The sequence below is a fragment of the Carassius carassius genome, chromosome 16 (assembly GCF_963082965.1).
Source record: "Carassius carassius chromosome 16, fCarCar2.1, whole genome shotgun sequence".
Taxonomy (NCBI): domain Eukaryota; kingdom Metazoa; phylum Chordata; class Actinopteri; order Cypriniformes; family Cyprinidae; genus Carassius; species Carassius carassius.
In genome coordinates, this window is record NC_081770.1 from 5,341,046 (window position 1) to 5,368,095 (window position 27,050).

Below are 27,050 nucleotides of genomic sequence, written 5' to 3' on the forward strand. Positions count from 1 at the left end.
ACGAGGAAAGAATGAATGCTAGAAAAGAGAGGTAATCACCAAACTCCTCAAAACTGGCTTATTTGACACATAACGCGTTCACAAGTCCCTATTTACCCACAATGCTCTTCTCTTTGTAGAATGGAGCGGGAACAGAAAGAGCAGCATCATCAAGAACAGCAACAGAAGCCCGTCAATCAAAACGCATCATTGTCCCATGACTGATTCATAAAAGAACCAAACCGCTCTCTGGACAACTGGAGACTGAAGAACCAGGACTGTGAGTGGACGAACTTGAATGTTTTTGTTGCTGATCTTGGGCCATTTTTCAAATTCCCAAATTATGTATTAATACACATATCAGACGACTCAAAACTGGTCTCAGATCAGCAACAAAGTGGAAACTTTAATCGAACGTTGGCAGGTGAGAAGGTCAGCTGCTCTCACTTTCGTCCTCAAAGGCACAATTTTAAAAAAGCATTTAGAAATCCACCAACAGGTGGCACTACGCACAGAGAACCATCACTGTTTGGTACCAGGATGTACCATCATGCACTGTAGCCTCCTTGCTGTTATTGCTTTTTTCAACTGGCTGTTCCCTGCTTGCTGACCTTGGAGACCGTCATGAGAGCTGCCTTTAATAGACGGGTGCGTCCGCATTTCGATTTCCAAGCAGCTCTGTGCTTCTGTGTGTATGAACCCAAATCAGATCTAACTTTCCTCCACTTCGCTGATTATGTTTGCCTGGAATCCTTTCTCGGATGCTTTTGAATCTTTTAACCTCTTCCATCTTGTTTAATGACCAGCTTCGTAAACAATAAGTGCCAGTCATCTCTGAAAACATTTTGACATCAGCTGTACTTTTATGTCGCCTTATGTTTGCTCTGCAAATGATTCAAAATTAAACATTCTGCTATATGTATGACTAAAGTTTTGATTTGGTTTTGTCTTTTCTTGATCTTTATATCCAGTAACTGATTACGCGTATTCGGATTCCAGAAAACTTGTAATTAGATTATATTACATTTATATTACAAAATACTAGATTGTTTATTTGAATTGTACATTTTTATGATTTAAATAATTATTAGCTTTTCATTAAGCTCATGCATCATTATAAACCCCAGTTTGGGAAACTTTGATGTAATGTAATCTTTAATGCATTTCATGTTGTTAATTTCAGTGAATATATTTTCTCTCTCTTTGTATTCCTATATCAAGGTTATCATATTTAAATATGATAAATGAGTTAGTCAAAAAGTAGTCTGATTGTATTACCTAAAATGTGTAATTTAATTTGGAAGCGTATACTATACCCACTATATTTTGTAAGTAATCTACCCAGTACTGTTTATATCAGACTTTTTAATAATATTGGGTTTTTATGAACAAAAAACACAGACTAAAAAGCTGGGGTTTTACCTCTCACCATATCCAATCAAACAAATCAACCACCAAAGTTCAAGAAAGAGTTACGTAGATGTCTTTCATCTAGTCACAAGAAAGAGTTATTTTTGTATTTCCATGATGTGGCAGACTATTCCTGTATGTATGTGACTTTTATATCAGCAGTCTTTACGACGGAGTGACCAGTCACACTCTGTTTGACCTATATAAAGAATGACCCTCACTGTAATGGACATTTAGAAATGAGAAACACTCATTTACTATACGCTTTGACCATACGCATGTACACCAGGATGATTCAAAAATCAAATGTATATAAATATTTAATTTGGATTACCACTGAAAGGCACTTAACATGCTAGAAAGGCATTGTGAATTGGGTATTTCACACTATAAAAGTGTCCGAGATATCCTTCCCACATGGTACAAGTGCATATCTGTGCTGTATTAACTGTACCAAACCACAATGCATGTGATTTTGCCCTCATGAGACTTTGAGGAACGTGTTGCCCTGCAAGTATCCCGCAGGATTATTCTGACCCCTCACCTAAATATGAGGGTCTATTGTGGAAATCTTTAAGAAAACACTCTGATGGTCTCTAATTGTCTCTTTCCTTGTCAGCTGGTCTTACAGGAAATGTTCTTTTAGTTAAATTTAGTTTTAGTTCAATTTAGTTTGTTTCTTTTAGTGATGATGTTTTTCAAAGAGTTGCTCTAACTCACTACCCGAGTATTTAATGTCTCTTTTTGCTTATTTTTCAAATTGTACTAATCTGTATTATTTTATCTTCCGTGCAATTCAAGGGAATTTATAGACTGATTCAGAGTTACAGTATGTTCTTCCCTGCGTGAGCCGCGATTGGCTGCCTAGCACGTAAGCCACGCCTTGTCTGTGACGTCAAACTTTGGTTATATGCCCACAACGCTAAATGTTCTCACAACGAGCTAGTGTCTACAGAGATAAGACTGCAAATTTAGCTTTAATCGGAAGTTATTAAATCGGAAGTTTTTATTTTAGGCGTTTTGCGGCGTCTAGATTATAAAACCTCAACCAGTTCGGACACAATGAAGTACATCATTGGAATAGGAGGGTAAGTGACTTTTTACAGTAATATTATGAACAACTAGATCTAGTAGTTACAGTCGAGCCACGTGGCCTTCTATTTTATTTTTAATTAAGTTAATATATTGTACATGTAATAATTTATTACATTATTATTCTTATTTATGACATGTTGGATTAGTATTTTAAAAGAATCGCGAGGTTTGAAACCACGACGAGGTTTTGAGCGGGAGATTTAAAAATGTGAGCGCGCCGAAACTTTTGAATGTTTTTAACGGACATTCGCGACTTGATATATTTAGTCATCTATTAATGTCATGTTTTTATTGAGTATTAAGCGAAATAACAGTTTTTAAATTCGTTTTTCTTGTTGAGGTGCTGTGTTTAATGTTATATGTGATTGTAATGTGTTTGTGCCTGGCCACCGTGGCTTTAATACAAAGGACGGGATATTAAACTTTTAAAGACGTCTAAAGTAGCTGTGTTTGTTTTTTATTGTAGATTACAAACGCGTTTTTTGTTAATTTACGACGCTATTGTATTGAACACGTGGATAACTAACAACAATGTAAACCTGGGTCAGTTTGTTGTCATAAGTCATCTGAAGATCATCCCGCCAATTTTACTTGAATTAACTTTTCAAATACACGATTAAACAAAATATTACATCGAAAATACGTTTAGTCCTTCTGATTTTTCAATCGTTTCACTTCAGTTTCATCATTTTAACCATTGCTTTTTTATTTTTTTAGTGTGACTAATGGTGGTAAAACCACCTTGACGAACAGGTTAATAAAAGCCTTACCAAACTGCTGTGTGGTTCACCAGGATGACTTCTTCAAGGTGAGTTCAACTAAATGTAGTATTTTTACTTAATATTTCTAGTTATTTTTGGAGTTGGTTTTACAAATAACATGATACCTTTAAATTAAAAATAAACTTTAGTTGTAATTCCCCCCCCCCCCTACTTTTTGTGTTTAAAATAGTAATTAAATTGAAGTATTTTAATTGTTTCTTTCCCCGTTGAAAAAAACAGCTTATGTTGGTTAGGTAGGTTTTGATGCTGGTTTGAGCTGGTTTAAGCTGGTCTTTAGCTGGTCATGTGGTGGTCTGACCAGCTCAAGCCAGTATCCCAGCTTCAAAATCTTCCTAACCAACATATGCAGTTTTGTTTTTTACTGCATGCATGGATTCAGTTAGAGATAATGATCTAGTAATCACCTCTAAGTTTACTTTTTATTTAATAGCTTTTATTTGGCTCCTTTTACAAGTCTGTGATAAGAGAACTCAAAAGTGCTGATCCAAGATCAGTTTCCTCCCATCTGTTGAGTTGTATTCATCAGGTTAAGATGGCTGAGACCTGATTCTAGATCAGCAGTCTGGCTCAAATATACCTGACAGCAGATGTAGAAGATGGCATTTGCTGCAGTGTTTTACTGGTCACTGTTATTTCAGCCTCCGGATCAGATAGCAGTCGGAGAGGATGGCTTTAAACAGTGGGATGGTAAGACTATAAACAGTAGGAGAGTAATAACTCCTCATTCTACGCATCGCCCTCCCCATAACAAAGATTTTACAATCCCTCCCAACTCATTTACATTCTCTCTGTGTGGCTTTGCTATAACCAACATTAAATTTCAACTTCAAATTTTACATTTCAATCTTCCAATTTTACATTTCAATCTTCCGCTGAAATCTTTTGTTCTGCTTTTGTAGTGATTACAGCTTTGGATATGGAAGCCATGGTGAACACCGTCAAGGGTTGGCTTGAAAACCCAATCAAATTCGCCCGTTCCCACGGTGTTCAAGTGACCCCAGCCACGGAAATGGATGACCCGGAGAGCCAAGTGCACATACTCATCGTAGAAGGCTTTCTGCTGTACAACTACAAGTGAGCGTCATTATTTAACTTTCAGTGGCCTGAACCGCATGAATGGCAAAGATTAGATTTTGGGGACGTTGGGTAACTCAATGTGCTCAATGCATATGTAAGAAGGGAACATCAGTGCTTACATGCTGGTCATGTGACGCTCTGCATGAGTGTAGATAAGGAGATGCGTTGAGCTATTGGTGGGCGCGTGGAGCTGCATGTGCTGATTTCTGAGTCAGCTATGTAGAAGTGCCCCAATCAGTAAATGACTTGAAAGACCGTGTTCTTTTTAAGGTTATGACCTTTTTATCTTTTTTCTCTCCAAACAGGCCTTTGCTGGAATTCTTTGACAAATCGTATTACATAACCATCCCATACGAGGAGTGCAAGTTAAGGAGAAGGTATGTTAAAACTGCAATCAGAAACTCATGAATTGTGCTTATTTTGAGCAGCTGAAATACATTTTTCTTATTTATTTTTTTCAGTACAAGACAATACACCGTCCCCGACCCTCCCGGGCTCTTTGACGGTCATGTGTGGCCCATGTATCTGAAACACCGAAACTGCATGGAGAACTGTGGTTTGCCAATTGGTATGGTTTATGTTCTTCAGACTCTTGACTTTGAATCAAAACCACAATATTTTAGATAAATATAACATTTTTCATGTCTGCTTCAACAGAATACTTGGATGGCTTTAAAACAAAAGATGAAATCTACATCCAGGTTCACGAAGACATCCACAACACTCTCCTGAATCGTTTATAGGTAAGAAAGCCAATCTAGATGGTTGTGAGAATAAATAATTGTATTTGTTTCATAATAAAAGAAACTTATTTTGTTTTCTTGTCTTTTAGCAGGAGGAGGTTGCTGCCAATCATCTGTATAATATTGTTAATAGGAATTTGACATGTGGCCTTTTTTAACATGTACTTTTGTAAATAGTTTGACTGGAATGTAACTTAAATACTTGTGGAAAAACCTTCTTGAATTACCATTTGAGGACCATATTTTAAGTTTGTTTTTGCCATTGTCTCTCAAAGCCCTCCTTTGTGACTTCTTCATTCTGGAAATGGTGTTTACCTCATAAAATGAATTTCTGAAATTTGTTAGCACCAATAACCATTGTACGTTGACTTGAAATTTGTCCGTCTTTGTATCACACTTGGCATTTTACACCAATAAATGCCAAGGTTTTTTTTCTCCTGAAAATGCTGTTTTATCAAAATAATTTTGCATAATTTCTATACTTTGCCATGTCCAATATGAGAATGTTTTAAGTTTTATTTGGAGTTAAGGTTAAAGCTATCAAATACTATGAATATGTATAAGATAAGAGCTGAATATCATGCTAAATCTCCCAAAAGACCATTAACTATTAAGTGTTCATTGTTTTTCTAAAATTCTTCTTCTAAAAATCTAAAAACAGTCTTAATGAAGACTAATCAAATAAATAACATTCCTGAGTGTGTTTTTTCTTCTTCAAATTAGCTGTCATTTGACCCATATATATTTTTTTTACAGTGCATACAGTAATCTCCAACGATTAAATAATAACTTCCACTCCAACACAAGTTCCAGCTCAGCTCTACTATTCATTGCTGTGTGCAATAAGGCCTATGGCTGACGTTCACCTGCATTATAACAAACATTGTCTAGACATTTTCCTGGATAAACCTTGAGTTTGTGCTTGAAACTCGGTGTTGAATGTGCTCACAAATAGTGTCCCTTTCTCATGTGACAAATGCCTACACATTCACTTCAAATATTTGTGCAATAAAATAAGTGGAAGGGGAAAGTGAAGACATTCATTGCTATTAGGAGCACTTGTCGTCATTGGGAGATTGGAATGGTTTAAACATTTCGTAGGTCAGATTTCCTTGTGACAATGGCATGACTGAGATGCTCACATTATTTAATGTGTTTTATAGATAAAGAGGTAACTATATTGCTAACATTATGCCAGTAATAAACCCTTATGCGATTAAATAAAAGAACTCAAACACAGCCGGCTTTGCCGACAGGCGGCCGCCTGGGGCGCCATCTGCTGGACGGGGCGCAAAATTGCAGAATTAAAAATGGGCACCAAATAACCTAGAGCCGGCCCTGCTCAAACATTACTTCTACTTCCCTCTAGTGGTAATACCAATCAGACGGAATGATATGCACTGAAGAAAGACCAGAAAACGCCTCGCAGTGTACTGTCTTCATCTGTACCTGGGCTTATTTAAAGCTTTTGTGAGCACAAAGTGCTGCACTTTCTCTTGCATTCTGTGCAAAATGACAAATATATGAATAATTAAAAAAATTATTTAAAAAATATTCATTTATTCTCTTCTCCATACACCTGTGCATCCTGGTTTGTTTGAGCACTGCACAGAACAATGGACCCTGGAGACAAGGTTGAGAAGCAAACTAACAGACAGGTTTATAGTTTGCTGAGCACCGGTTCTCATTATCACAAACCTGTTTCTGGAAAACAGAACGCAAGGTTTTTACCGACGAGGCATATGCCAACATTCATGGGACGTTTTGCCGATACTAAGATACACACGTACAGTTGGGCATGTGGCACATTCAAACTCTGTGCCAGAGCACAGTCTTGGTATGGATACAAGACCTTACATGATATCTGGTTATGCATCTTAAATGAGGAATAATAACCAGTTGCCTTTGCATGCAAAAAGAACTGCGCTTTCTTCAGATGAAGTGCCCTAGTCTGCATGCAATATGGGACAGCACCAACTGGCACAACTACACTCAAAGCCTCAGGGAGCTCAAGAGCATCCAGACGCCATAATTTAGTTACCAGCACACCAGTGCCAAAACGAACATCACCCACTGGAGCTACTGAAAAACCATCCACTATTCATTCTGAGGAGCTAGAATCCGGTTCTTCAACTTTCCACTTTGGCTAGGAGTAAAACTGCTAATAAATCAAAACTTTTAAGAAGAACCAATTTAGCTGCATCTTCATCAACTGTTAACAACAGTAACACAGTAATAAATCCTCCATTCTAGGCTGAGGAAAGAGGAGGTTGACAGTATGGTTGGTGATGAACCAACTAATCCTCAAGTAAACGACAGAAACTCTTTTTATTATAATCTTCTCCCGTTTGGAAGAAGCTATAGATCTCCTCAGAAAAACGGGTCATAGTACGAGGTATTTTCATAACTGTAAGACAACAATTGTACCTTTTTATACAATGTGCGAATTACACAATGACGTAAAGGGGGTTTGATCGTTTTTAAAGCACTTAAGCGATCACTTTTCACTAAATTTAAATTTAGTGGCGGGAACACGTTACGTCTATCACGCAACGCACATTGTACTTTGGCGCCAACTGTTGGCCAAATACCAGCTTACATTTTAACATAAACGGTTTGTGTACAATATTTGAACTATAAATTTGCAAATAAGGTGATAAATTACATTACTGTCATGGTTTCTAGCGTGAAAAGTGATCGAGACGCGTATGTTGCTAAGCAAAATAAAAAATGTAAATATATGTATATTGTTAAGAAACATTAAATATATATATAAAACTATATTTGACTCTGAATTAGTTTGCCCTTTAATGGAAAATAATCCATTATTTTCTGTCCATTTAAATGTTAATTATTAACAGATTTTTGAGGCCTATACAATTTTGCCTGTTTGGTTTTGGAAAATGACTTCTAAATTTGAGTATTTGAATTATTTTACGGTTTAAACTCAAATGTTTTTAAGTTCTACAAATATTTTCCAGGTCTGCCTAATCTCATTCCCGATCCATATATCCAAGCAGCATCTTATATCCAGAGAGTTCATTCAGATGTACACAGCAGTAAAGAATTAATTCAGTAGCATATTCTGTAATATTTAATAAATGCCAATTATGCTATACAGAGAATATTTATTAACCTTTTGGAATTGAGTATTCAATTACATCTTCTATTTATTATATTTATATTTTTTATGCTGTATTATTATTTAGGTTTAAACCTTGGTGCTAAAGTTTTAGTAAAAGTCAAGTAAATAATCAAAACATATGTTTTGTTAAAAGAAAATATCTGTTTTACAAAAGCATACAGCCTTAAAACGTAGAAATAAAGTTGAGAGCTCACCCAGATTTAGTCATAAATATGTTTTACTAGTTTATTTTGTTTTAACCACAGGGTCATATATTAATAATCTATGACGTAATTGTGGTCAAGGCTCATTTAGAAATGGGTCAATGGTGTAAAATCAACACAGCGTGACATCAGAGTCATGAAAGTTCAGTTTGCTCAAGATCTCCAAACAAAGTCTCCAGAAACGTTCCCTTCCGCTTGAACATTTCAAATAACACGAGAAAGAGGAGCGCTGAATTCAGAAGGAAACCGTCACTGTTGACTGTGGAGGATAATTCTATTTGGCTTTTTGAAATGAGCCACAACCTGAGGAGCTGGGAAATTTGATGTTAATTAAAAAAATCCACAAGGGGGCTACTGTAAGTCATAAACAAGGGACTCACTGAAGAGAGAGAAAATCTGACATACTGATGGGGAATAATGTTTGGAGAACTGAAAAACATCTGATAAATTGTGGGATCTTTATGTAAAATATCAACATTACACTTTTTTTTTTTACTACTTAACTATGGTATCCACATATTAACCATGGTTTTTATACACTAACCATAGTTTAACCACGGTATTTGTAGGAAAACTGTGTTTATACAAATGGTAATCAATACACCAAAAAGCATGTTACTACACTTGTACTATAATAAAACCATGGGTATTTTGGTAAGGTTTATGCATGCACATTCAAATATGAACCTATATCTAAACTTCTATTTGCATAATGCTATTTTTGTATATTCAAAAAGCCATTTCATTAAACCAATATTCACACATTTTCATAGATTTGAATGTGTATGACCTTTAGTGTCCAAATGCTTTTATTTTGGGCCACTTGCAAGTTGTAGAAAGGAGTTGTTATTCTACTCCAGTCCACTAGAAGTTTAACAGCTCGAGTCACAGACTTTTCCAGTCCTGTGAAGAACATACAGGAACAGTGCTGGCATCTTTTCATTCACAACATCAGCACAGATCTCTCCTCCATAAAGCATCATGGCATGCAATGTTCACATAAACTCGTGTGCAAAGCTTCTGCTGCTGTTGGTCGTGTTGTGTGCGGCTCGCGCTTTTGCTGAAAGAACTAAAACACTCGACTTCGATGTCAAACCTGGAGGAGTTGTGCAGACTTTCTCTGCTAAACTCGTGAGTAATTAAACCCCTTTGATATTTCAGCAACGAAATATTTGCTAACACGTTTTTATAAAAATGTAAACCATGTTTTTGTGATATATCGTGTATTCTTTCCACTGAATCATTTGCATATCGAATCGATTTAGTGTCGATTTCAGTTCTCGTTTTCAGTCTACTCTAAATTTCAAAGTGTGTTAATGCATTACTGTAAAATACGTTGTAAATTTTAACCCGTATAGTAATGAATGGATGCCGTCTTTGAAAAACCACACGTCATCTTCTCATTGGACTGTTGTTGAGGATCGATGATGACGTTCACTGCGTCACGAGTTAACTTTTTTAAAGGAACAGTTAACATAAAGTCATGAACTAAAACATGATTTACTCACCTGCATTTTAGTCCGACTCTTTTCTTGAATGAAATTGGATGGAGATGTGAAGAAATCCGAAAAAGGCTAAGAAAGTCATTATAAAGTAGGCCATGGCTAAATACCCTGATAGCACACATACCACATACATCATTTACAGATGTCAAATAGACGTTTAGATGTTTTATCCTTTAAGACGTTTATGATTGAGAACGTATTATAGATGGCTTACAGACGTCTGTCAGATGTTTGTACACTGCATGCTTTCCAGATCAGGTGATCTAAAACAGACATTGTATGTGTGCTATCTATACACTAAAGCCTTGTTTACACCAAGAACGATATAAAGATTTATTTGCGTCCACACATGCAAACCAGTCGTTTTATTCTAAGCACACGGTTGTCTGCCACCTTAAATTCTCCAGCTAGTTATAGCAGGATGGATTCTGATTGGGTGTCAATTATTTTTATTTTTCATCTGCTTGGAAACATTGTTCTGAAAGTGATTCTCTGTGCCTTTATCGTTATATAGCTGTGGTGTGGACTCTGCTATTCTTTAAAACTGAGAACGATTTATAGAAATATATATTTTTCGTTATCATTAAAGTTATCGTCTTTGGTGTGAATGGGCCTTTAGGTTTATAAAGCAATACGATTCCTTTATTTCATGGACTGACCAAAATATTGCTCTCAAATCAAATCTCATATTATCAGATGGAAGTAGTGTCAGGTGGGACGCAGTATTTTCATGTGGTCTTTAAGAAACATGTTTTTTGTAGTATTAATAACTGTAGGTCTTTTGTCAGGAACCATCGTTTCCATGGTTATTTTTTGTAAGGGTCAGCATCCTTTCAACGCCATCTTCAAAAGTTCAGTTTAGTCTGGGAAATTTGCATATCTCGTAGGTGGAAGCTTGGCATTGTCAACCTGTTTTACAGTGATCTGTTTCTTGGTTTCGTTTTAGAAAAAGTATAAATGCACCTTCACATATGCGTGTCAAGGAGGAACCAATGAGGTGAGACATATTTTCAGTTTTTTTATAAACTCTGCCTTGGTTATATAAGTGTGTATAAATGTAATATGCAGTGCACAAAATATAAAGTCAGTGCAATAACAAAACTTGATTTTATTTTGTAGCACTTTTAGATTATTGCTTCAATTTATAGGAAACTAAATATTGCTGTTTGACCCTCCTATAATTTGTAGCTTTGTGTCAGTGAGAATTTTAAGACAATGGCAACTATTGTAATGACATCAAGACATTTTCTCACTCTGGCACTTACGACCCGGAAATTGTCGCAATTATGCGCTGTTGTAAAACGTCTTGATTTCACAGAATTGCGCCGTTTCAGACTTAAATGTGAACCCTTTGTACTCTGATTTCCTCTAGCAATGGCAAATGAGCGTTGGACTAAGTGATGATGAGCAGATGTTTTCCTGTTCAGTATGGAGGTAACTTTTCAAAACACTATTGCATTTGGTTTTTGGTGGCATGCAATACCAAAAATGAGGTTTACTTAGAAGTACAAACAAATCTAATCTCGGTTTTCAAATATTGTAGTGTAATTTGAGATGACCGTATTGATTTTTCTCTGTAATTTGTTCACGATAGGCCTCAAGGGAAGTCCTACTTGTTTTTTACCCAGTTCAAAGCCGAGATAAAAGGAGCCAAGATTGAGTACGCCACTGCATATGTAAGTTTCACATTAACTTCAGCTATCCCTCATGACCTGACACCACATCAACTGAGTGAAACATTCAGCAATCCATATGTATGATTCAATATAAAGAAATTAGCTTTTAATGCGTTGATGCATTTCATCGACCAATAATATGCAGATTTTAACAAACAACTTTTTATTTGTGTGCTTTGCACATAAAAAAGAATTCTCACAGTTTTTTGAAGATCTTGTTTAAAATTTATCCTCAGTCATGACATTGACATTTGCTGCAGATCAAACCTTAATTCAGATTCCTAACGCTCGTCGCTCTCAGATCAAAAGCAGTCAGCCCTTTTTGTTCAGGTGTTGCATATCAAGACGTTGTGAAAACATCTTTATCTTCAGATTAAAATGAAATTCTCAGTAGTGGGAAGACGGTTACGTCCTGGTGGCCTTGCCCCCTGTGTAAATAAGAAAAGTTCAAAAGCATGCTTGAAACAAGCGCTCCATAGACTCCATGTCTCTTTTTGTTTTCTTAGCGAGGAGCTCTTTGTTATTCAGCCCACTCCTCTAGGCTTCTCTGTTAAAGTCTTGTGTCACTCATCCTCTCTCTTCTTCTCAGTCCCAGATGGCCGTGGGTGGACAGAGGGATGTTGCTTTGAAGGAAGAAGAGTACATTGTATCAGAGTCTTCAGGTGAGTCCACATATTCCTACTTCCGGCAAAGCTGACACAGCTATGGGAAACCTGGAAATAACAGAGAATTTTGGAAAAGTCAATCTTGTCCATTACTGGCAATACTGGAAATAAATGTTTCTAATCAAGCACATCTTTATTTTGTCATTCAGTGACCCACAGAGAAGGGAAATTCCATTCTGAGCTTTCCAAGCTCACTGTCATTGGTCGGACACGCCACGATGAACTCTGATTCGCCGATCCGAAAGAGGATTTAGAGGATTTATTTGACAGCTATGGACACTCTGCCACTTAACTGCTCTCTGTCATAAGTCAAGCAAAGGAAATCAAACCACAGGAAGTTATGAAAGAAAGAACTTCCTGTGATAGAAAATACTAGAGATTTCCTCTAGAGGCAGCATTATGCCAGATGCCAAGAACTGGACTGATTGGTAGACGGAAAGTCTATTATTGGACATGAGGGAAATAAAACAGTACATGCACATTTATTCATATATGTGAGGTGATATGAAGGCTTTTTCAAATTAAGTTCAGAGCAGTTGATTGATTTCTATCTCTGGCAGCATTTATTGGTTTAGGGTTTCAGCCTGACTTTGACTTCAAACCTGCAAATCTGATTATCATGAGCGCATTCATGCTCATACTTACTTTCTTAAGCTGGTGTAATGGTACACTCATAGAGAATTTCCGCTTAATCTTTGGGGTTTGTCAGAATCCTTTGATTATTTCTGTGGTGGAGGAAAAGACAGAAAATCGTGCTTTATTCTGATAGCTGATGTACTGGAATTTTTAATAAATCTGTTATCAGAACCTTTTGGTTTCTCATTTTTCCGATTGAAGCAACTTCTTGTATTTATATGTTTCATAAATTAAATGTGCATTATCTGTTTCTAAGCACTGTAATCTCAAAATCTACAGACATTTTAGCACTTTATTGCATTTTTAAGGGAGTGAAATCTGTATAATTCTGCCTGCATTAACTTCCATTACACTAAAATTTGTTAGAAAAAAATCTGCAGAATCCTTTTATGAGCAGATTCTGGTCATATTGTGAGATTTGTCCACTCAGCTCTGCAGAAGGACTGTCGGTACCACAAATGTACATATGAGCATCTGCACCGTGTCATAATCCTCATTGTCAGCAGTTCAGGAAATTAATGTCTTGAACTGAAAACGTCACATTTTTCCTACATTAGACTCTGTGGCATTTAGACTTACAAAAATACATTTAAGCCAGAAAATGCTTTATGCTGTCCTACATATTTAAAAAGCTTGAAATGAGCAATGCAGTACACATAAGGGGGACATAATGCTGTAAAAGAACCGTTCGCCTATTTTCTTTTCAATCCCTGTAAAAAAAAGCCTACATTTGAAAACGAAGTACTGCTGCAATGTGTTTTTGTTCAAATATTATCATGACGTGTATCTGAGAACATCATATTGCTAAGGCAAGACTTCAAACACTACACTACAGTTGGGAAAGCCTATAAAAAAAATAATCCTTTAACAGATGGGGGTTACTGGGAGATTGGAATTGTGATTGCGTCCCGCTCCAGATGTCATCTAAGGCTAGAAATAATCTCCTGCTACCTTAGGCTTGCCTCTGACGTACACTATTTCTAAGAAGTGGTCCCCAGTCACCCATGTCACTCTCTAGATTTATTAGTACATGATGTTTCTGTCATGTCCTCTTTATAGACCTAAAGAGAAAAGGTATTACATGGTTCACCTGCGATCTAAGAGACTTTCTGTACAATAAATTTCTGCTGCACTCTGAGTTATCGGGTCCAATAAAGCCAAAACTTACCGCAAAGGTGCCTGTAACATGGTATACCTTGTAGAGTGTGTAATGCTCCATGTTGTACCCTGAAGCCACAGTCTGCTCAAACAATGGTTGAGAGCAGTCTCCGTCTAAATGGGTATGGTGGCGTCTTCTGACCTTTGTCTTTTGCTTTAGGATTCACTCTTCCCATTGTGCTGGCGTAGGGGTAAGGTGGAGGCTTCTGGCTCCTGCGCCTTGAAGAGGTCCCAGATGTATGTCTTTGAGAAATTACCAACCCCTGAGTTGATTCCTGTTTTTGACCTGCATCATGCAGCCCTTGATCTTTTATGGGATATGCTGGTGGTGCCAAAGATGGAGTTGGTGTTTTGAGGGATGACTTGTCAGAGCAGACTCCTTCTATCTTTCCTGAGTGGCATCCTTTTAAAGGGTCCCCTCGTCCCTCATTGCCCATATCAATATCGGCCGTCAGAAGGTCTATCTTCTGGACCACCTGTGTTCCAGGAGAAGACAAAGCATAGTTTTTTTTTAGCATTTAATGAAAAAACAGTTCCTGAAAATGTTGAGTACTACCAATGTCTTGAGTTTCTATTGGGGCACATTTCATGCAAGATTGCCGACAGGCTAGTTTACAAGCTTACGAAACTGCGGAAAAAGCTGAAAGCGGACAGCGGGCCTTTCTTCTTGCCTGTCTGAGGGGACCATAAACCACTGGCCAATGTTCCTCTGAAACGTTGCATACATTTGCTAAATGGAGCAGATCACTATCCCCTCATAGAAGTGAAATTGGCCAGTGCGCAATATATTCAGGGGTCTCTATAAACAGTATTAGATATTTATATTATGATTAATATTAAAACAAAATTCATGGCCAATGTGTTATCTAAAGTACTACCATTAAGAGTATCCTGCAGCTGATGGATGATGAGTTTGACTTAACAGAACATTTAAACGCGCCCTTTGTTGAACTCATTATGAGGAACAACTGTTAACATCCCCAAGCGATAAATAAACCTTTACCTCCTTCATTTCCAGATGTATCTCTTTCAGGCCATGTAGAACCTCCTCAAGATTCACAACAACTCTTTGGATCTGGTCCCGAATAGCTCTCTCCGACTGCTTAGAGCTGAAAGCATAAGACCCTCTTCCAGGTCCACTGAGATCCCCTTGGGCCACCTTTGCTTTACACTTAAGGGGGTTCGAATTGGTCTTGTCGACATCTTTGGTAGACAGCATAACTTCATTTGCTAGACTAGGTCTGTTTAAGTCTTGCATTACAGGTCCCAGACATCTACGTAAAGTTCCCTGTCTGTTAGAAGGACAAAGTTCTTCATCCTTATTAAAGGTTGAATTGTGAGTGTCACTTGCGTCCTTCCAGTCTGATGCATGTTGTTCCATAAGCAAGGCCCCTTGCACAGAGCCTGATTGTTGCTCAGCTGCACAAACAGGCACTCCACAGTTTCCATGACCTCTGAACTGTGTTGGCGCGTCTTGAGCACACTTCCTCAAGAAGGGGTGTGGCTCGGTCTGGTGCCGGTTGACCACAAAGCTGCATTCTCTCAAGCTGTAGTTCACAGAGACGCTGTTATGTTGCAGCCCCTTCCCTGGAGGCCGGTTCAACTGCACGCTGGTCTGACAAATCTGGCCAGTCATGTTTAGCTGTGCATGACCCCCCTGAACAGCTAAATGTTTCCTGGCAGTGTATCCATTAAGGGGGGAATTCTGCTGCTTTGGTCCACAGGTGTTCGTTCCGTGGTCTCCAGTCCCAAAATAAGCAAGGATGTCCGCTTGAGGTCTTTGTATTCCATTTTGTAGTTGGCTTGAAGTGGTGGGTTGAATGTGTGTCTCTCCGACCCCTTTTGTCTCGGAGAACATTCTGCGGCCCAAGAAGGGGATTCTCGAGAGGATGTGTCCCTTCTTTAAGTGTCCCGGCCTTGTCATTACCAGGAGATGTTTTTCTCATCTGTCCTGTCTTAAAACTTTCTCTTACATGTTTCTTCACTCTGACCCCCAACCTCTGGTGTGTTGTTTCCTCTCGCAGATGTTATCCCGGTGTGTTTTCTTCCTCTGGACCCTTGCCCTTCTTTCTCTCTTACCTCACTTTGCTCCCGTCGTCCTGTCATTGGCGGCAGGCCTCCGTTTTTCACCCTCACCCTCAAACTCCCTGCATTTCTGTTCCACTGGCTGTTGCTTGCTTCCTGGATTTGACGCCCTCCCCATCCCCTCTCTCTCACTCACTCGCACTGCGCTGCCTCCCTTTCTGGTTCATTCTTCCTCCCACTCCCTCTCACGGATTTTCCTCTCTCCCTCGCTCTCGTTTAAATACTTGCAGGACCTCAATCAGTGAGGGGGGTCGTGGAGGGGGGATTTAATCCAGTGCTGATGCTGTGTGTCCATATTTGTTCCCAGCCTCGGGACTGATCTGATTACTCCTGTTCTGCATCAGTACGCTACAATTACACCCAGGATTTTATAGCAGGATGGCAGGGGAGGCACACTCCCCCTCTAGTGCTTTATGGGGCAGCACAGGCAGGGCTAGTCCCTAAAAAAACGCATGAGGATGTGACTTTTAAAATTAATAACCTGGCACACTGCAGCATGAAAATACTTCTTCATGTCTTTGGTTTATTTCTGGTATGGAGGGGTTCTCAGAAAGTGCACTGAAGTTTCAATTCTACATTAGTTGCATGTTTTCATTTCAATTGCATGTTTTAGCAACCACAACAGTTTTTCAAAAGTTGCAATTAAATTAAAGTGTAAATATTCGGAAAGTCAATCCATATATTTCACACATTAAGATTGGCGTCCCGTGGTAACATTTGTATTCTCCATACCCAAGATTGAAAGGTCACAAATGCAAATGTTTACCATTGTTATTCCCATCTGCTTTAGGTTTCAGTTCTATTCTCATTTCCACATAAACTTAACGATCACTCTGAGAAAGGTCAGGAATTTTACCCCTGACACAGTCTCTGATTCATATCAACCCAAACTAAAGTACATCCAGCAAAAAAAAAAAAAAAGATCTAACATTCGGCCTGGATTAATTTACTCATTTCTCCCAACTATTTTTTTACTATAAAGTATTACTCATGATTTTGATGTTGCTATACCAATTATATATAACATTTAATAACTGCAACAACTGAATGTATTGTTTTTGTCTCATGACCTCATTACATCTTATATAATGGCTTTAACTATCATCTTGTAATAAAATTTGGTAATTTTGCACTGTTTTTTGGCAGTCTGATGAAATAATAATTTTAGAAAATATGGATCTAATCATTTTCAGTCCATTCATAACATTGAAAATGATATGGACAAGTTGAGGACATTGCATTGTGGGATACGCCATTGCACACAGTGCAGTTTTTGTATGCTGTATGTTGTGTACATAATATATAATCCAAGGATCATGGTAGTGGCATGTTAGCATGCTATTCTGAACACTAAGCTGATTTGAAAACAGCAGTTAATGGTACAGAAATTTCACTTTAAGAAAAAAAAAATTACTAAAAGCAATAAAAATCTTGTGTATAACACTAGGTCTTCCAGCCAACAGCAACATGACTAAAACGTCACTGTTCAGTCTTACTGATAAACAACTTGAAAGCAGCCACAACGATGTTATCATAGATGTAGCTTCCGTGGGCTAATGCTCCCAGAGCACTGATCAGAGGGCCTTCTTTTTGACACCAGACACATCTCTGCAGCAGTGAACGCAACGCTTTGAGACTCCACTCTCATGCTGAGTGCGAGCCATGAATATCGCAAAATGCTTGAACGCGGCTGTTCATTTCAAATGCAGTTTGAAAGCACAAGTGCTGTTACCTGTCAAAACCGACGACACTTTATAACACTAATGGCCTGCAGATGCTGTTCAACAGCTGTGGTGTGTTTAAACTAAGACACTTACACTGTGACGCACCAATGCTATGCTCGTTTTCTGTGCTGAATTTTGATAAGTCAAGGTACCAGAATTGACTTGCCTCTGCTAGCTGATTGTAATGAGAGCTATTAATGTGATTTTCGTCTCTGTCTTGCAGTCAGATGGTCATTTCTACACCCCTGGTGGCGGTTACCAAGACAACTGACAGGTAGCCGTGCGTTTTTGCAGGTTAGGTGTGAAGGGACATTGCAGAGATCAGGTCAATGCGTGACGTTGTCGCCAGCTATTAATAACTACGAAATTCCACTTCTAATAAATAGAAATCAGGACAAACAAGGTTACATAACCCACCTGGCGGGGTCTGTAATGTAATGTCGCTGATGGTATAACCTTGAGAGCAATACAGAATATCAATGAATTCTTTATGTAGGCTATGTGTTTTTTTATTATATAAGTAATTGCTTTACATTCACATTTGCTTTTAAACAAAAACAAACACGGCAGGTTTTAGATCCCTAGAGGACAGAAAGGCGAAGGAGGAGGGAAAAAAAACAAGAGAACTTGCCAGGTTTAAGAACTTAAGTCCATGGTAACTGTCACATCTCAGGTATCACCCGGAGGGAGATCGAGCATCAGCACAGAGAACAGAAGCTGTGTCAGAACGACTCACCGAAACAGCCATGAGAAGAATAGCAAATGAAACCAGCGTCTCTTTTTCACAGGGTTTTACCATTTTTATATTGTCTAGCTCTCGTCAGAACATCACTGCGATTTGGTTTCGAGATCGGGACTACCCCAGGGAGAATTTGGATTATATTTTTATACTGATACCACACTGTAAACACTGATGCCATAGACACGTCTGGTTTGCTATCCTCGAGTAGACTCTGCATAGGAGTAATGTTTTTTCTTCTGTACAAACTGTATTTTCAATCACCCTCCACTTAAACCTAGCCCTTACAAAAAAACTGTGCGCATTTTTGCATTCTCAAAAAAAAGTATTCTGTATGATTTATAAGCTTATTTTCTGGATTAAACAATTTAGCATGCCTAAAGAGATTAGCATAGTGTAATCCAGGGCAATCATGCTAATACTGCCAAGACTCTTTCAATAGATTGTTCTGCATTTCTCATTAAATAAAAACAGAACACTTGCCTCTTAAGAATGACACATTTATATATAGACACACACAAATACTGTAATCATATACATCATTTTTAGAAAACAAAGAAAACAACGTACATTAACAGGACTTGCTTGTGATTAACAAAAATTGCCTTTAACATTCTAGTTTAAAAACATGTTGCAATGTGAAAAATAGCCTTAATGTTCAGATGATATCTGATATCAAAATAAGGTATCCGGTCCTTTATCTGTTTGAATTGGCCCAAAACACCACATGTAAGTAAGAGGCATTCGAGACTGAACCCTGAGAGGTTTAAGGATAATCAGGAGGTATGGCTTTCACAGCTGTCAAAGTTACTAAAAAGTTTCACTTGTTTTCCCTTGAAATTGTTGATACTTTATTTGTAAGATGGAGCTTTTGCTAAAAAAAAAAAAAACTAGTGACAACAAGACAAATTCAAACAACCCTCTGCTACTGACTATTGACAACATTAATATTAATAATAAGTGCATAGATAGAGGAAAATTAAATATAAAACAGGACACATTAAACTGTTCAATAAATGTTGTGATTCTTTTGGTATGTAATTTTGTAAGAAAGAATATTCTAGGTTAAAATCAAGTACACATACAAATATAAAACATGTGGGCAGATTTGCAAATACAGTGCAAGAATATGGGACAAGTACAGAGTTGCCGCATAGACTTCTACTAAATGCATTTCTGTTTTGTTAGCTCGTACAATGTTTTTGTGGTAACCGACATCCCAGAGGTGATGTCGAAAGATCTGAACTTGTATACACACAGTACAAGACAAAATAATATGTCAAAACCGCTGGAGCTAGAACAAACTGATGGCAGAAATGGGACAATGAGACTTCTTTGTTCACATAAGTTAAAATCAATCAGAAGTGACATATCAGGGAAGTAACGGCTCAATCATGTATTTATACTCATGAAACCTTGATTAAAACAGTAAGTAAACATGCCGAAAAGGTCGTACAGTGACATTCTAGCACATTCTTCATTCCTTGATAAGGAACTGCATCTCAGTAAAGACCTCCCATCAGCAGGGGGGCGATATGGAGTGGAAAAACAAACATAAGATGAACGTAAACTGCTTTATGACCAAGTTTAGAAATCACAGAGGTGATTGTTTCCAAATAGTTTAACATCAACCTGTAAATGACTCACAAGAGACATGTCCATAAACAGTCCTTTTGGGTTGCAGATTTAACGTGTCTATTTTCAGGAAGCAAGAGGGTGATGCTACAAGCTCATTTCCTAAAATTAGAGATGAAACGTTTCATACATATCCCCCAGTGCATTTCATATTTGCAGTGCTTGAAATACCCTCTCGGTATCCAAAAGGTTTGCAAATGGTCCTTCATTTCCTCCGATGGTGGATTTTAAACAAACTGCAGTCTAAAAATTACTATTGGACGAACGGAGAAAGATTTGCATTGGATCACGTTAAGTTTGCGTTATAAACCACCTCTAACCCCCGTTTCTAAAAATACAGGAGTCAAGAAGAAAGATGTTCCATTGGAAGGACAAACGTACATTCAAGACAGATGATTGAGTGTCCAATGCACAAATAAGGCACGAGATAATCTGAGCATAAGCTCCATTTAAAACACACATATATGATGTTCAAATAAATTTAGCATTTCCATCAAAAAAAGACAACAGGTAGTGGTCAAAGATTGCCATCATCCAGCATCTTGTTGACTCCTTCACAGATCTTCTGCAAGTGGCCGTGGTAAACTTCCGAAGGTCCGTACAACGTCGCAAGGAACTCGCAATCAGAGAAATGATTGAAGACGTGGTTGATACGGGAATGAGACTTTGCCGTCAGGTGCTGGTTGATGGTCTGGTGCAACAGTTCGCGGCAATCGTTGAGCAGGTTGCTCATGACGCGGCGGTCGAAGGTGAAGTCGATTTGGTAGAAGCTGACGGCTGTCATCGCCAGCGTGTGTACCTTCTTCCGGAAGCGCTCAACCAGCGCAAGCTCCTCGTTGTTGAACTGGCCGTTGCGGTAAAGGACGCCCAACTTGACCACCATCTTAATTAGGTTCTTGATGATCTTCTGGGCCTCCTTGCGGTTGCGTGTGTACTCTTTGGTAACCCGATACAGCTCGTCCAGTACCTCACTGCTGGTGTCGTCTATGAAGAGGTTGGCCATCGTCTTGGTTGCCATCTTGCTCATGAGCTTCTTCTGGGCCTGCAGGGCAAGGCTCTTTGTGCTGAACGAGTCCATGATGTCTACAGATGAGACACAAACAAGGGCAGCCATTCAAAATGAGTTTTATGAAACATGAAAAACTTATAATGGAGATGCTTGTTTGAAATTCTTTCCAAATTGGGACAACAGATGTTTATCTTGAGTGTCCCGCCTGGAAGCGTATGTGGAAAATGCAGATGACAATCAAACACAATCTAACAAGAGGAACGCAAACCAAGCTTATACACTCATATAAATAACTAGGGATGCAACTAGGACTGCACGATTATTCGAATGCGATTCTCATGCACATCTTGTCAGTAAAGCAGGTTCTGTGATTAGTAGAAAATCTCCATCACCTGCTTTTAGATGGATCAGCATTTACTATACAAAGACATAGTTCTCCATCTATGCAAAAAAATTATTTTTTGTATTGTTTGTAAAATAAAATACTTTGTATTGTTGTAAAATACATTGATGAAAACAAGTAAATGTATTTATTTATAAAGACATTTCTTTTAGCACAGTAATGAAGGCAGCAACATATAACAGATAGGAGCAGCGGCAGAGAGAAAAGTGTAGTGTAGAGAGAAAAAGCCAGTATTGGAGCCAACACCCATACCGAGAATCTGATCGATACATCCCTAAAAATAACAGTTATTTATTGCCATCTATAGTTCAATGAAGAAACTTGGACATCTATGGAACGTTTCCATTGGAGAAAAGGTTCTTCAGATTATTTAAAGGTTATTTGCAGAACCTAAAATAGACCTTCAATGACATCTCTGCAAAATACATTTTTACAAGAGTACATGTTTCATTTTTAGACATTGATGCTACATGCAGACTTTAAAAGGTTTCTCTGCAGGGGATTAAGGAAACCCATCTTACTGACTCATTCTCCCATCAAAGAGGCAAGACATAAAAAGGTTTCTGAAACTACCCACCGTGCATGTTTCCTTCCAGCACATACAAACATAAATGGTCAATTCACAGATTTTGTATGCAACAAAACAATCTGAACAGAACATCCATGTATTTCCGTTCTCACACGGCGAATGCTACACTTTAGAGGCTTTAACAAAACAATGAACTTCCTAAGTCTCGCACAGGCCTGACAGGACAATTTCCCCTTCTTAAAATGACCGCTCCCTGGGGAAGTGTTGCTCACAACAGAATCCCTTCAAGTCTCAGTCACTGCAATGAATTGTTCCTAATTAAACCGCAGAACAAGTGATTCTGTGCCTGGTCTGAGACTGGCGGATTCTCCAGCACATTGTCTTTTTTGCACACACGCGATTTGCATTTCTTTGAAAAGGCACTTTTGATGTGACTCGATTCCCTGGGAAAATCTTTGCGAGACTGTATCCCTGGTAAGCGGGACTTCTAACGCCGATTACTGAGCCACGTATTAATATCTGTTGAGATCAAAGGTAAGTTGTTTGAGAAAGGGACAAGGAGAGACTGGACTACCGACAGATAAACAGGAAATCAATTTTTATTTTTACAACCAAATCTAGATGCATTTGGGCACTAATAACTGCTGTCAAAACACTCCCACAAAACAGCCCTGATGAAAAAAACTGCATATGCTGGTTAGGTATGCTTTGACGCTGGGATGCTGGCTTATGCTGGTCTTTTGCTGGTTTATGCTGGTCCTTTTCTGGTTTATCCTTTGACTGGTTTATGCTGGTCCTTTGCCAGCACATGACCAACAAAAACCAGGTAAGGACCAGCATAAACCAGCATAGGACCATCTTAAACCAGCATAAACCAGCAAATGACCATCTTAAACCAGCAAAGGACCAGCATAAACCAGCAAAGGACCAGCAAAAACCAACAAATGACCAGCTTAAACCAGCAAAGGACCAGCATAAACCAGCAAAAACCAGCAAAGGGCCATCTTAAACCAACAATGACCATCTTAAACCAGCAAAGGACCAGCAAATTACCATCTTAAACCAACAAATGACCAGCATAAACCAGCAAATGACCAGCTCAAACCAGCAAAGGACCATCTTAAACCAGCAAAGGACCAGAAAATTACCAGCTTAAACCAACAAAGGACCATCTTAAACCAGCAAAAAACCATCTTAAACTGGCAAATGACCAGTTTATATCAGCAAAGGACCAGCTTAAACCAGCAAAGGACCAGCATAAACCAGCAAATGACCAGCTCAAACCAGCAAAGGACCATCTTAAACCAACATCATAAACATACCTAAGCAGCATATGTTGTTTTTTTCAACAGGGAGATGACACTGAAATCATTAAAAAATCCCAAGGTAATCTGGTCTCTGAAGGAAATGGGTTTCCAAGCCACATTTCTCAGTTTATACATATCTGAAAATGTTAAGTCTAGGCTCTTCTCTCGTTTTTGCACTGCCAACTGCAGCAGCATAAAATAACTGAACCCTGGCCAAGCAACATTGGGCAGTGACCAACTTCGCAACATTATCATTAGTGGCCAGTTTTACATGGGTGGAAACAAAACAAGACATAAAAGCTCATGTAACAACAGAAACTAGAGTGAAACAAACAACTTCGGACTACAGATATATATCCCAGCAACGCTCATGGTGTTTGATTCACCACTTGACAAAGAAGCTGTAACAAGAGACTGGGGTTTTCAGTTGCTCAGCATCAACCAGAAGCCAACACTCACCTTCCTGGAGGTTTAAGGTTGCGTTCTCCATGACTGGGGAGTAGGAAGGCGAGAGATTGTGGAGAACATTGGAGATCACTGAGCCACGGCTGTCTGTCTGAACTGATTGTTTCAGGTGTGTGAGTGATTTCTACATCTACTGGATCACTTTCACCAAGGATACTAGACCTCCTTGTCATCTAACGACCCTCCTCAGCAATTATGCCTCGAGGAACAAGCTTCCTGAAGCTGGAAAAGCCAACAAAAGGACCACTGTCTAAACTCCAACTAACATTTAGCTCTGTTTTCAGATATGGACAGAGGCAAAAGAGTCACAACATCATATCTTTCATGTGGTTTAGGTCTTGTTTGGTCTTATCAATCATCTGCTGTGCAGGGTTCATGGGGTATAGTCAAAATGATTTGAACAACACTTTTTTTTTTTCTGGCCGTACAGTTCTAGAGAAGCCTGCGGTGACATGAATTATGCAGCGGTTTCACAAAATAGTCCTGGATTTTAATAAAACATGAACCAATTTAGGAATAAAGCTTTGGGTGGCCTAAATGTGTCTTTGTGCAAAGGTGATCAAAGCCTGGGACGTTCATTACGAGAACCAATCTCTCAGGCACAATTAGTGATTGTGAGATACAAGATGCCAAAAAGATAAGCAAACTAACCTGTTGTGTGCTTAAATAAATAAACTGAAGAGGTGGCGAACTGGTAGCGAGATCTACTCCATACGCAACTCTTAAAAGCATGAATCCACAATTTAAAGAATTATTTAAGTAATAATAACAACAACCTAACACATTTTATAGTAAACATTTCTGCAATTGTGTATTAAATAACAAGAATTATTATAAATTTTATAAGAAAAATAACTACAAATATTTCATATATGCAATTCTATAACATTCTATAACAATTTGAAACATTCTATAACTAATATTTTGCAATTGAGAATTAAATAACATAAACTGTGATTTTAATAATTATATATATAATTATTTTTGTGATCTGATATTTGTGTATGTTTTCGATTTCATTAAATTGATTATGAAATAATTATATATTTTTGTAATTAAATAACACTATTCAATAATCATTATTAAAATATGTATTATTTCAATAAATATTTACTAAATAAATAATTTGAGTGTGTGTATATATATATATATATATATATATATATATATATATATATATAGAATTAAATCATTAGCAATTTCTGTGATCTGAGTAAATACTGAGCAAATCTTGTGCAATTTTGTGTACATTTGTTGTCATTAAACAATATAATAAAATAAAAATAAAATATTGGAATTGCAACTTTTCACAACTGCAGTTGTGTTTCTCAGAATTGTGATATCTCATAATGTGAGTTAATTATTTTAAACTTTACGTCACAATTACCCTTATTTATTTTTTTTACTCTGAGGTCAAAAGTGGCTCCCATGGCATCGGCTTGCAACCTTGCACTGGTAAAGTTAAAGATGAAACTAAGAAAGTTAAATGGCCCAAGATGGATGAGGGTTTTTCCAGCATCCAGTGTCTCCAGACACACAGAAAATGTTTAGTCAGCATCCATGTGAAGTAAAACAGCATGCTCTTTACTCCACATCCAACAGCTCGACTCTCAACAAAGTCTCAGTCTTGATAATAAAGGCTTCAGGTGTTTTTTTTCGAAATGTATTTGCATATAATTAATGCAGGTAAACACCATCCTTAAAGCCCATAATAAGCACTGACTATTGAGTACATGATAGAACATACAGAAGCTTCAGACATTCTGAAAGAACACAGAAGGTAAATGTTTCCTAGGTGACAACCGAAGCCTGGTGTAAGTGCACTTTGCAGTCCAGTAAATAAGGTCAGATCCCCCTGTCTCTGTCAATGAGTTACCGCTCTGCTACTCCTACACACTTACACTTGTATTGTCCAAATATTTATGCTTCCCTACATTTGAGTCACTGTCAAATTGGCAAATTAAGTGTTGACATAATATTCATAGTTTTCATACTGTTTTGTTATTTTACAGTGTAAAGCTTATAATCTGTTTATGCATGCAGTAAAAGCACAGGTTCTGTTTTATTCTCAAAACAGAAGTAACGTTACATTGTAGAGAAAACTTTGTGCATTATAAATATGATGCAAAATAACCTAAATCAATAATAAAGGCATGCGTTCTATACAAAACTGTTGATTTTAGTATAAATACAGATGAAAAAACACATTTTCAATGTTTCACGAATGCACGACATGCAGAATGTGTGTTGGTGGAGTCAGTCAGACACTTACTCACCTCTCCTCTACTTGAACCGGATACTGGGCGTCTAAAGAATAACTTTCGTTCTTCAAACCTCCATCTAGACTGCCCTGACAGTCAAAAAACTACCTAGAGCCGCATGCATAAGGCGTAAAAGTATCATATGAAGAGGGTAAAGTGTGTCCGACAGGTATGTGTTGCGTCTGCGCAGCTGATGTGAATAATTCACGCGTTTTCCTCTCCTCTCTTTTCGCGTTCGGTTACCAGAGTTTGTAACCCGACTCCAGCTTTTCGAAAAGTTTCGAACTCGAGGGTCCGAGGAGCTCGGTGAGTGACGTTCTGATTGACCAATCGCGCTCGGGTTTGGAACGCCAGCGGGCCAATCAGAAGGCAGAGAGGCCCACGCGTCCAGCCTTCCATATGGTTTCCCGTCATTATCCCGTGAAAAAAAGAAAAGAAAATCCAAGGCTGAAAATTTCCCAGAGGATATTCTGCTGAACAATGAAATGGGGTTCTCTCGCAACTAGTCATTTGTTTTCTGTAAACAATGTGGCTGTCGAGCTTCAGGACGTTTAATTTAGTAATTTCCGTGGAAAAAGCAATGCCTGTTTTAGTTTTATTGTATTATGTACATACTTTGGTAACTTTGTATGAAAGGTGTGAGATAGCTCCAGTCAGTTCTCCCCGGATGTCTTTGACCTGTTTTTTTCCGTTCATAAATGGAACGTATTCAGAAACATCCGGTGGCTGTAAATAAACACTAAAGCCTTAAACCATATAACATCCTCTTCAGTGACTGATAACACACCAGCCCTAACACCTGCGACCATAGATGGTAAT

At 38.1% G+C, this 27,050-nt stretch overlaps 5 protein-coding genes and 1 pseudogene across 11 annotated transcripts in view; 4 read left to right on the forward strand and 2 right to left on the reverse strand.

Moving 5' to 3' along the window:
- Positions 1–909, forward strand: part of LOC132159502 (caytaxin-like) — a 9,396-nt gene extending 8,487 nt beyond the window's left edge. For all 5 annotated transcript variants that reach the window (XM_059569039.1, XM_059569037.1, XM_059569040.1 and 2 more), the window contains 2 exons: positions 1–31; positions 120–909. The exon at positions 1–31 is cut by the window's left edge and continues 5 nt beyond it. In XM_059569039.1, the coding sequence (XP_059425022.1) occupies positions 1–31; positions 120–204 (116 nt within the window). In that variant the 3' untranslated portion in view covers positions 205–909. The remainder of the gene's footprint in view (positions 32–119) is intronic.
- A 1,400-nt stretch (positions 910–2,309) lies between these two features.
- LOC132159504 (nicotinamide riboside kinase 2-like) lies at positions 2,310–5,454 on the forward strand. Of its 2 annotated transcripts, XM_059569042.1 has the most exons (8): positions 2,310–2,477; positions 3,202–3,292; positions 3,905–3,953; positions 4,166–4,340; positions 4,649–4,720; positions 4,805–4,911; positions 5,001–5,086; positions 5,176–5,454. In XM_059569042.1, exons 1-7 carry the CDS (start codon positions 2,452–2,454, stop codon positions 5,084–5,086), a joined length of 606 nt encoding a protein of 201 aa, XP_059425025.1. In that variant the 5' UTR covers positions 2,310–2,451; the 3' UTR covers positions 5,176–5,454. The 2 variants fall into 2 exon arrangements, with proteins under 2 accessions (XP_059425025.1, XP_059425026.1); XM_059569043.1 differs by lacking the exons at positions 2,310–2,477; positions 3,905–3,953.
- A 1,187-nt stretch (positions 5,455–6,641) lies between these two features.
- Positions 6,642–8,165, forward strand: LOC132159310 (uncharacterized; annotated as a pseudogene).
- Positions 8,166–9,302: 1,137 nt separating this feature from the next.
- On the forward strand, positions 9,303–13,087 carry mydgf (myeloid-derived growth factor). The gene is made up of 6 exons (XM_059569045.1): positions 9,303–9,565; positions 10,886–10,936; positions 11,312–11,373; positions 11,534–11,615; positions 12,205–12,277; positions 12,430–13,087. Exons 1-6 carry the CDS (start codon positions 9,416–9,418, stop codon positions 12,507–12,509), a joined length of 498 nt encoding a protein of 165 aa, XP_059425028.1. The 5' UTR covers positions 9,303–9,415; the 3' UTR covers positions 12,510–13,087.
- Positions 11,818–16,781, reverse strand: LOC132159505 (uncharacterized). 2 transcript variants are annotated; one of them, XR_009437859.1, is made up of 3 exons: positions 15,078–16,781; positions 14,085–14,550; positions 11,818–12,328 (listed from the first exon to the last, which is right to left on the reverse strand). XR_009437859.1 is itself a non-coding variant. In XM_059569044.1 (2 exons), the coding sequence occupies exons 1-2, from the start codon at positions 15,996–15,998 to the stop codon at positions 14,161–14,163; spliced, it is 1,311 nt and encodes a 436-aa protein (XP_059425027.1). In that variant the 5' UTR covers positions 15,999–16,781; the 3' UTR covers positions 13,210–14,160. The 2 variants fall into 2 exon arrangements, 1 of the variants encoding a protein (XP_059425027.1); XM_059569044.1 differs by lacking the exon at positions 11,818–12,328 and having other exon boundaries at positions 13,210–14,550.
- Positions 16,782–19,106: 2,325 nt separating this feature from the next.
- On the reverse strand, positions 19,107–26,519 carry tnfaip8l1 (tumor necrosis factor, alpha-induced protein 8-like 1). Its single transcript, XM_059569046.1, has 2 exons — positions 26,247–26,519; positions 19,107–21,340 (listed from the first exon to the last, which is right to left on the reverse strand). Exon 2 carries the CDS (start codon positions 21,333–21,335, stop codon positions 20,775–20,777), a length of 561 nt encoding a protein of 186 aa, XP_059425029.1. The 5' UTR covers positions 21,336–21,340; positions 26,247–26,519; the 3' UTR covers positions 19,107–20,774.
- Positions 26,520–27,050: the final 531 nt, after the last annotated feature.

Bases quoted from the DNA above. Each gene is read 5' to 3' on its own strand.
- LOC132159505 (XM_059569044.1), bottom strand. From the start codon at position 15,998: ATGACAAGGCCGGGACACTTAAAGAAGGGACACATCCTCTCGAGAATC. The intron at 14,551-15,077 runs GTAAAGGTTTAT...CCTGGAACACAG, and splicing joins TACATCTGGAAATGAAGGAG to GTGGTCCAGAAGATAGACCT.
- LOC132159504 (XM_059569042.1), top strand. From the start codon at position 2,452: ATGAAGTACATCATTGGAATAGGAGG. The intron at 4,341-4,648 runs GTGAGCGTCATT...CTCTCCAAACAG, and splicing joins TTTCTGCTGTACAACTACAA to GCCTTTGCTGGAATTCTTTG. The intron at 4,912-5,000 runs GTATGGTTTATG...CTGCTTCAACAG, and splicing joins GAACTGTGGTTTGCCAATTG to AATACTTGGATGGCTTTAAA.
- tnfaip8l1 (XM_059569046.1), bottom strand. From the start codon at position 21,335: ATGGACTCGTTCAGCACAAAGAGCCTTGCCCTGCAGGCCCAGAAGAAG.
- mydgf (XM_059569045.1), top strand. From the start codon at position 9,416: ATGGCATGCAATGTTCACATAAACTCGTGTGCAAAGCTTCTGCTGCTG. The intron at 11,374-11,533 runs GTAACTTTTCAA...TGTTCACGATAG, and splicing joins TTTTCCTGTTCAGTATGGAG to GCCTCAAGGGAAGTCCTACT. The intron at 12,278-12,429 runs GTGAGTCCACAT...TTTGTCATTCAG, and splicing joins CATTGTATCAGAGTCTTCAG to TGACCCACAGAGAAGGGAAA.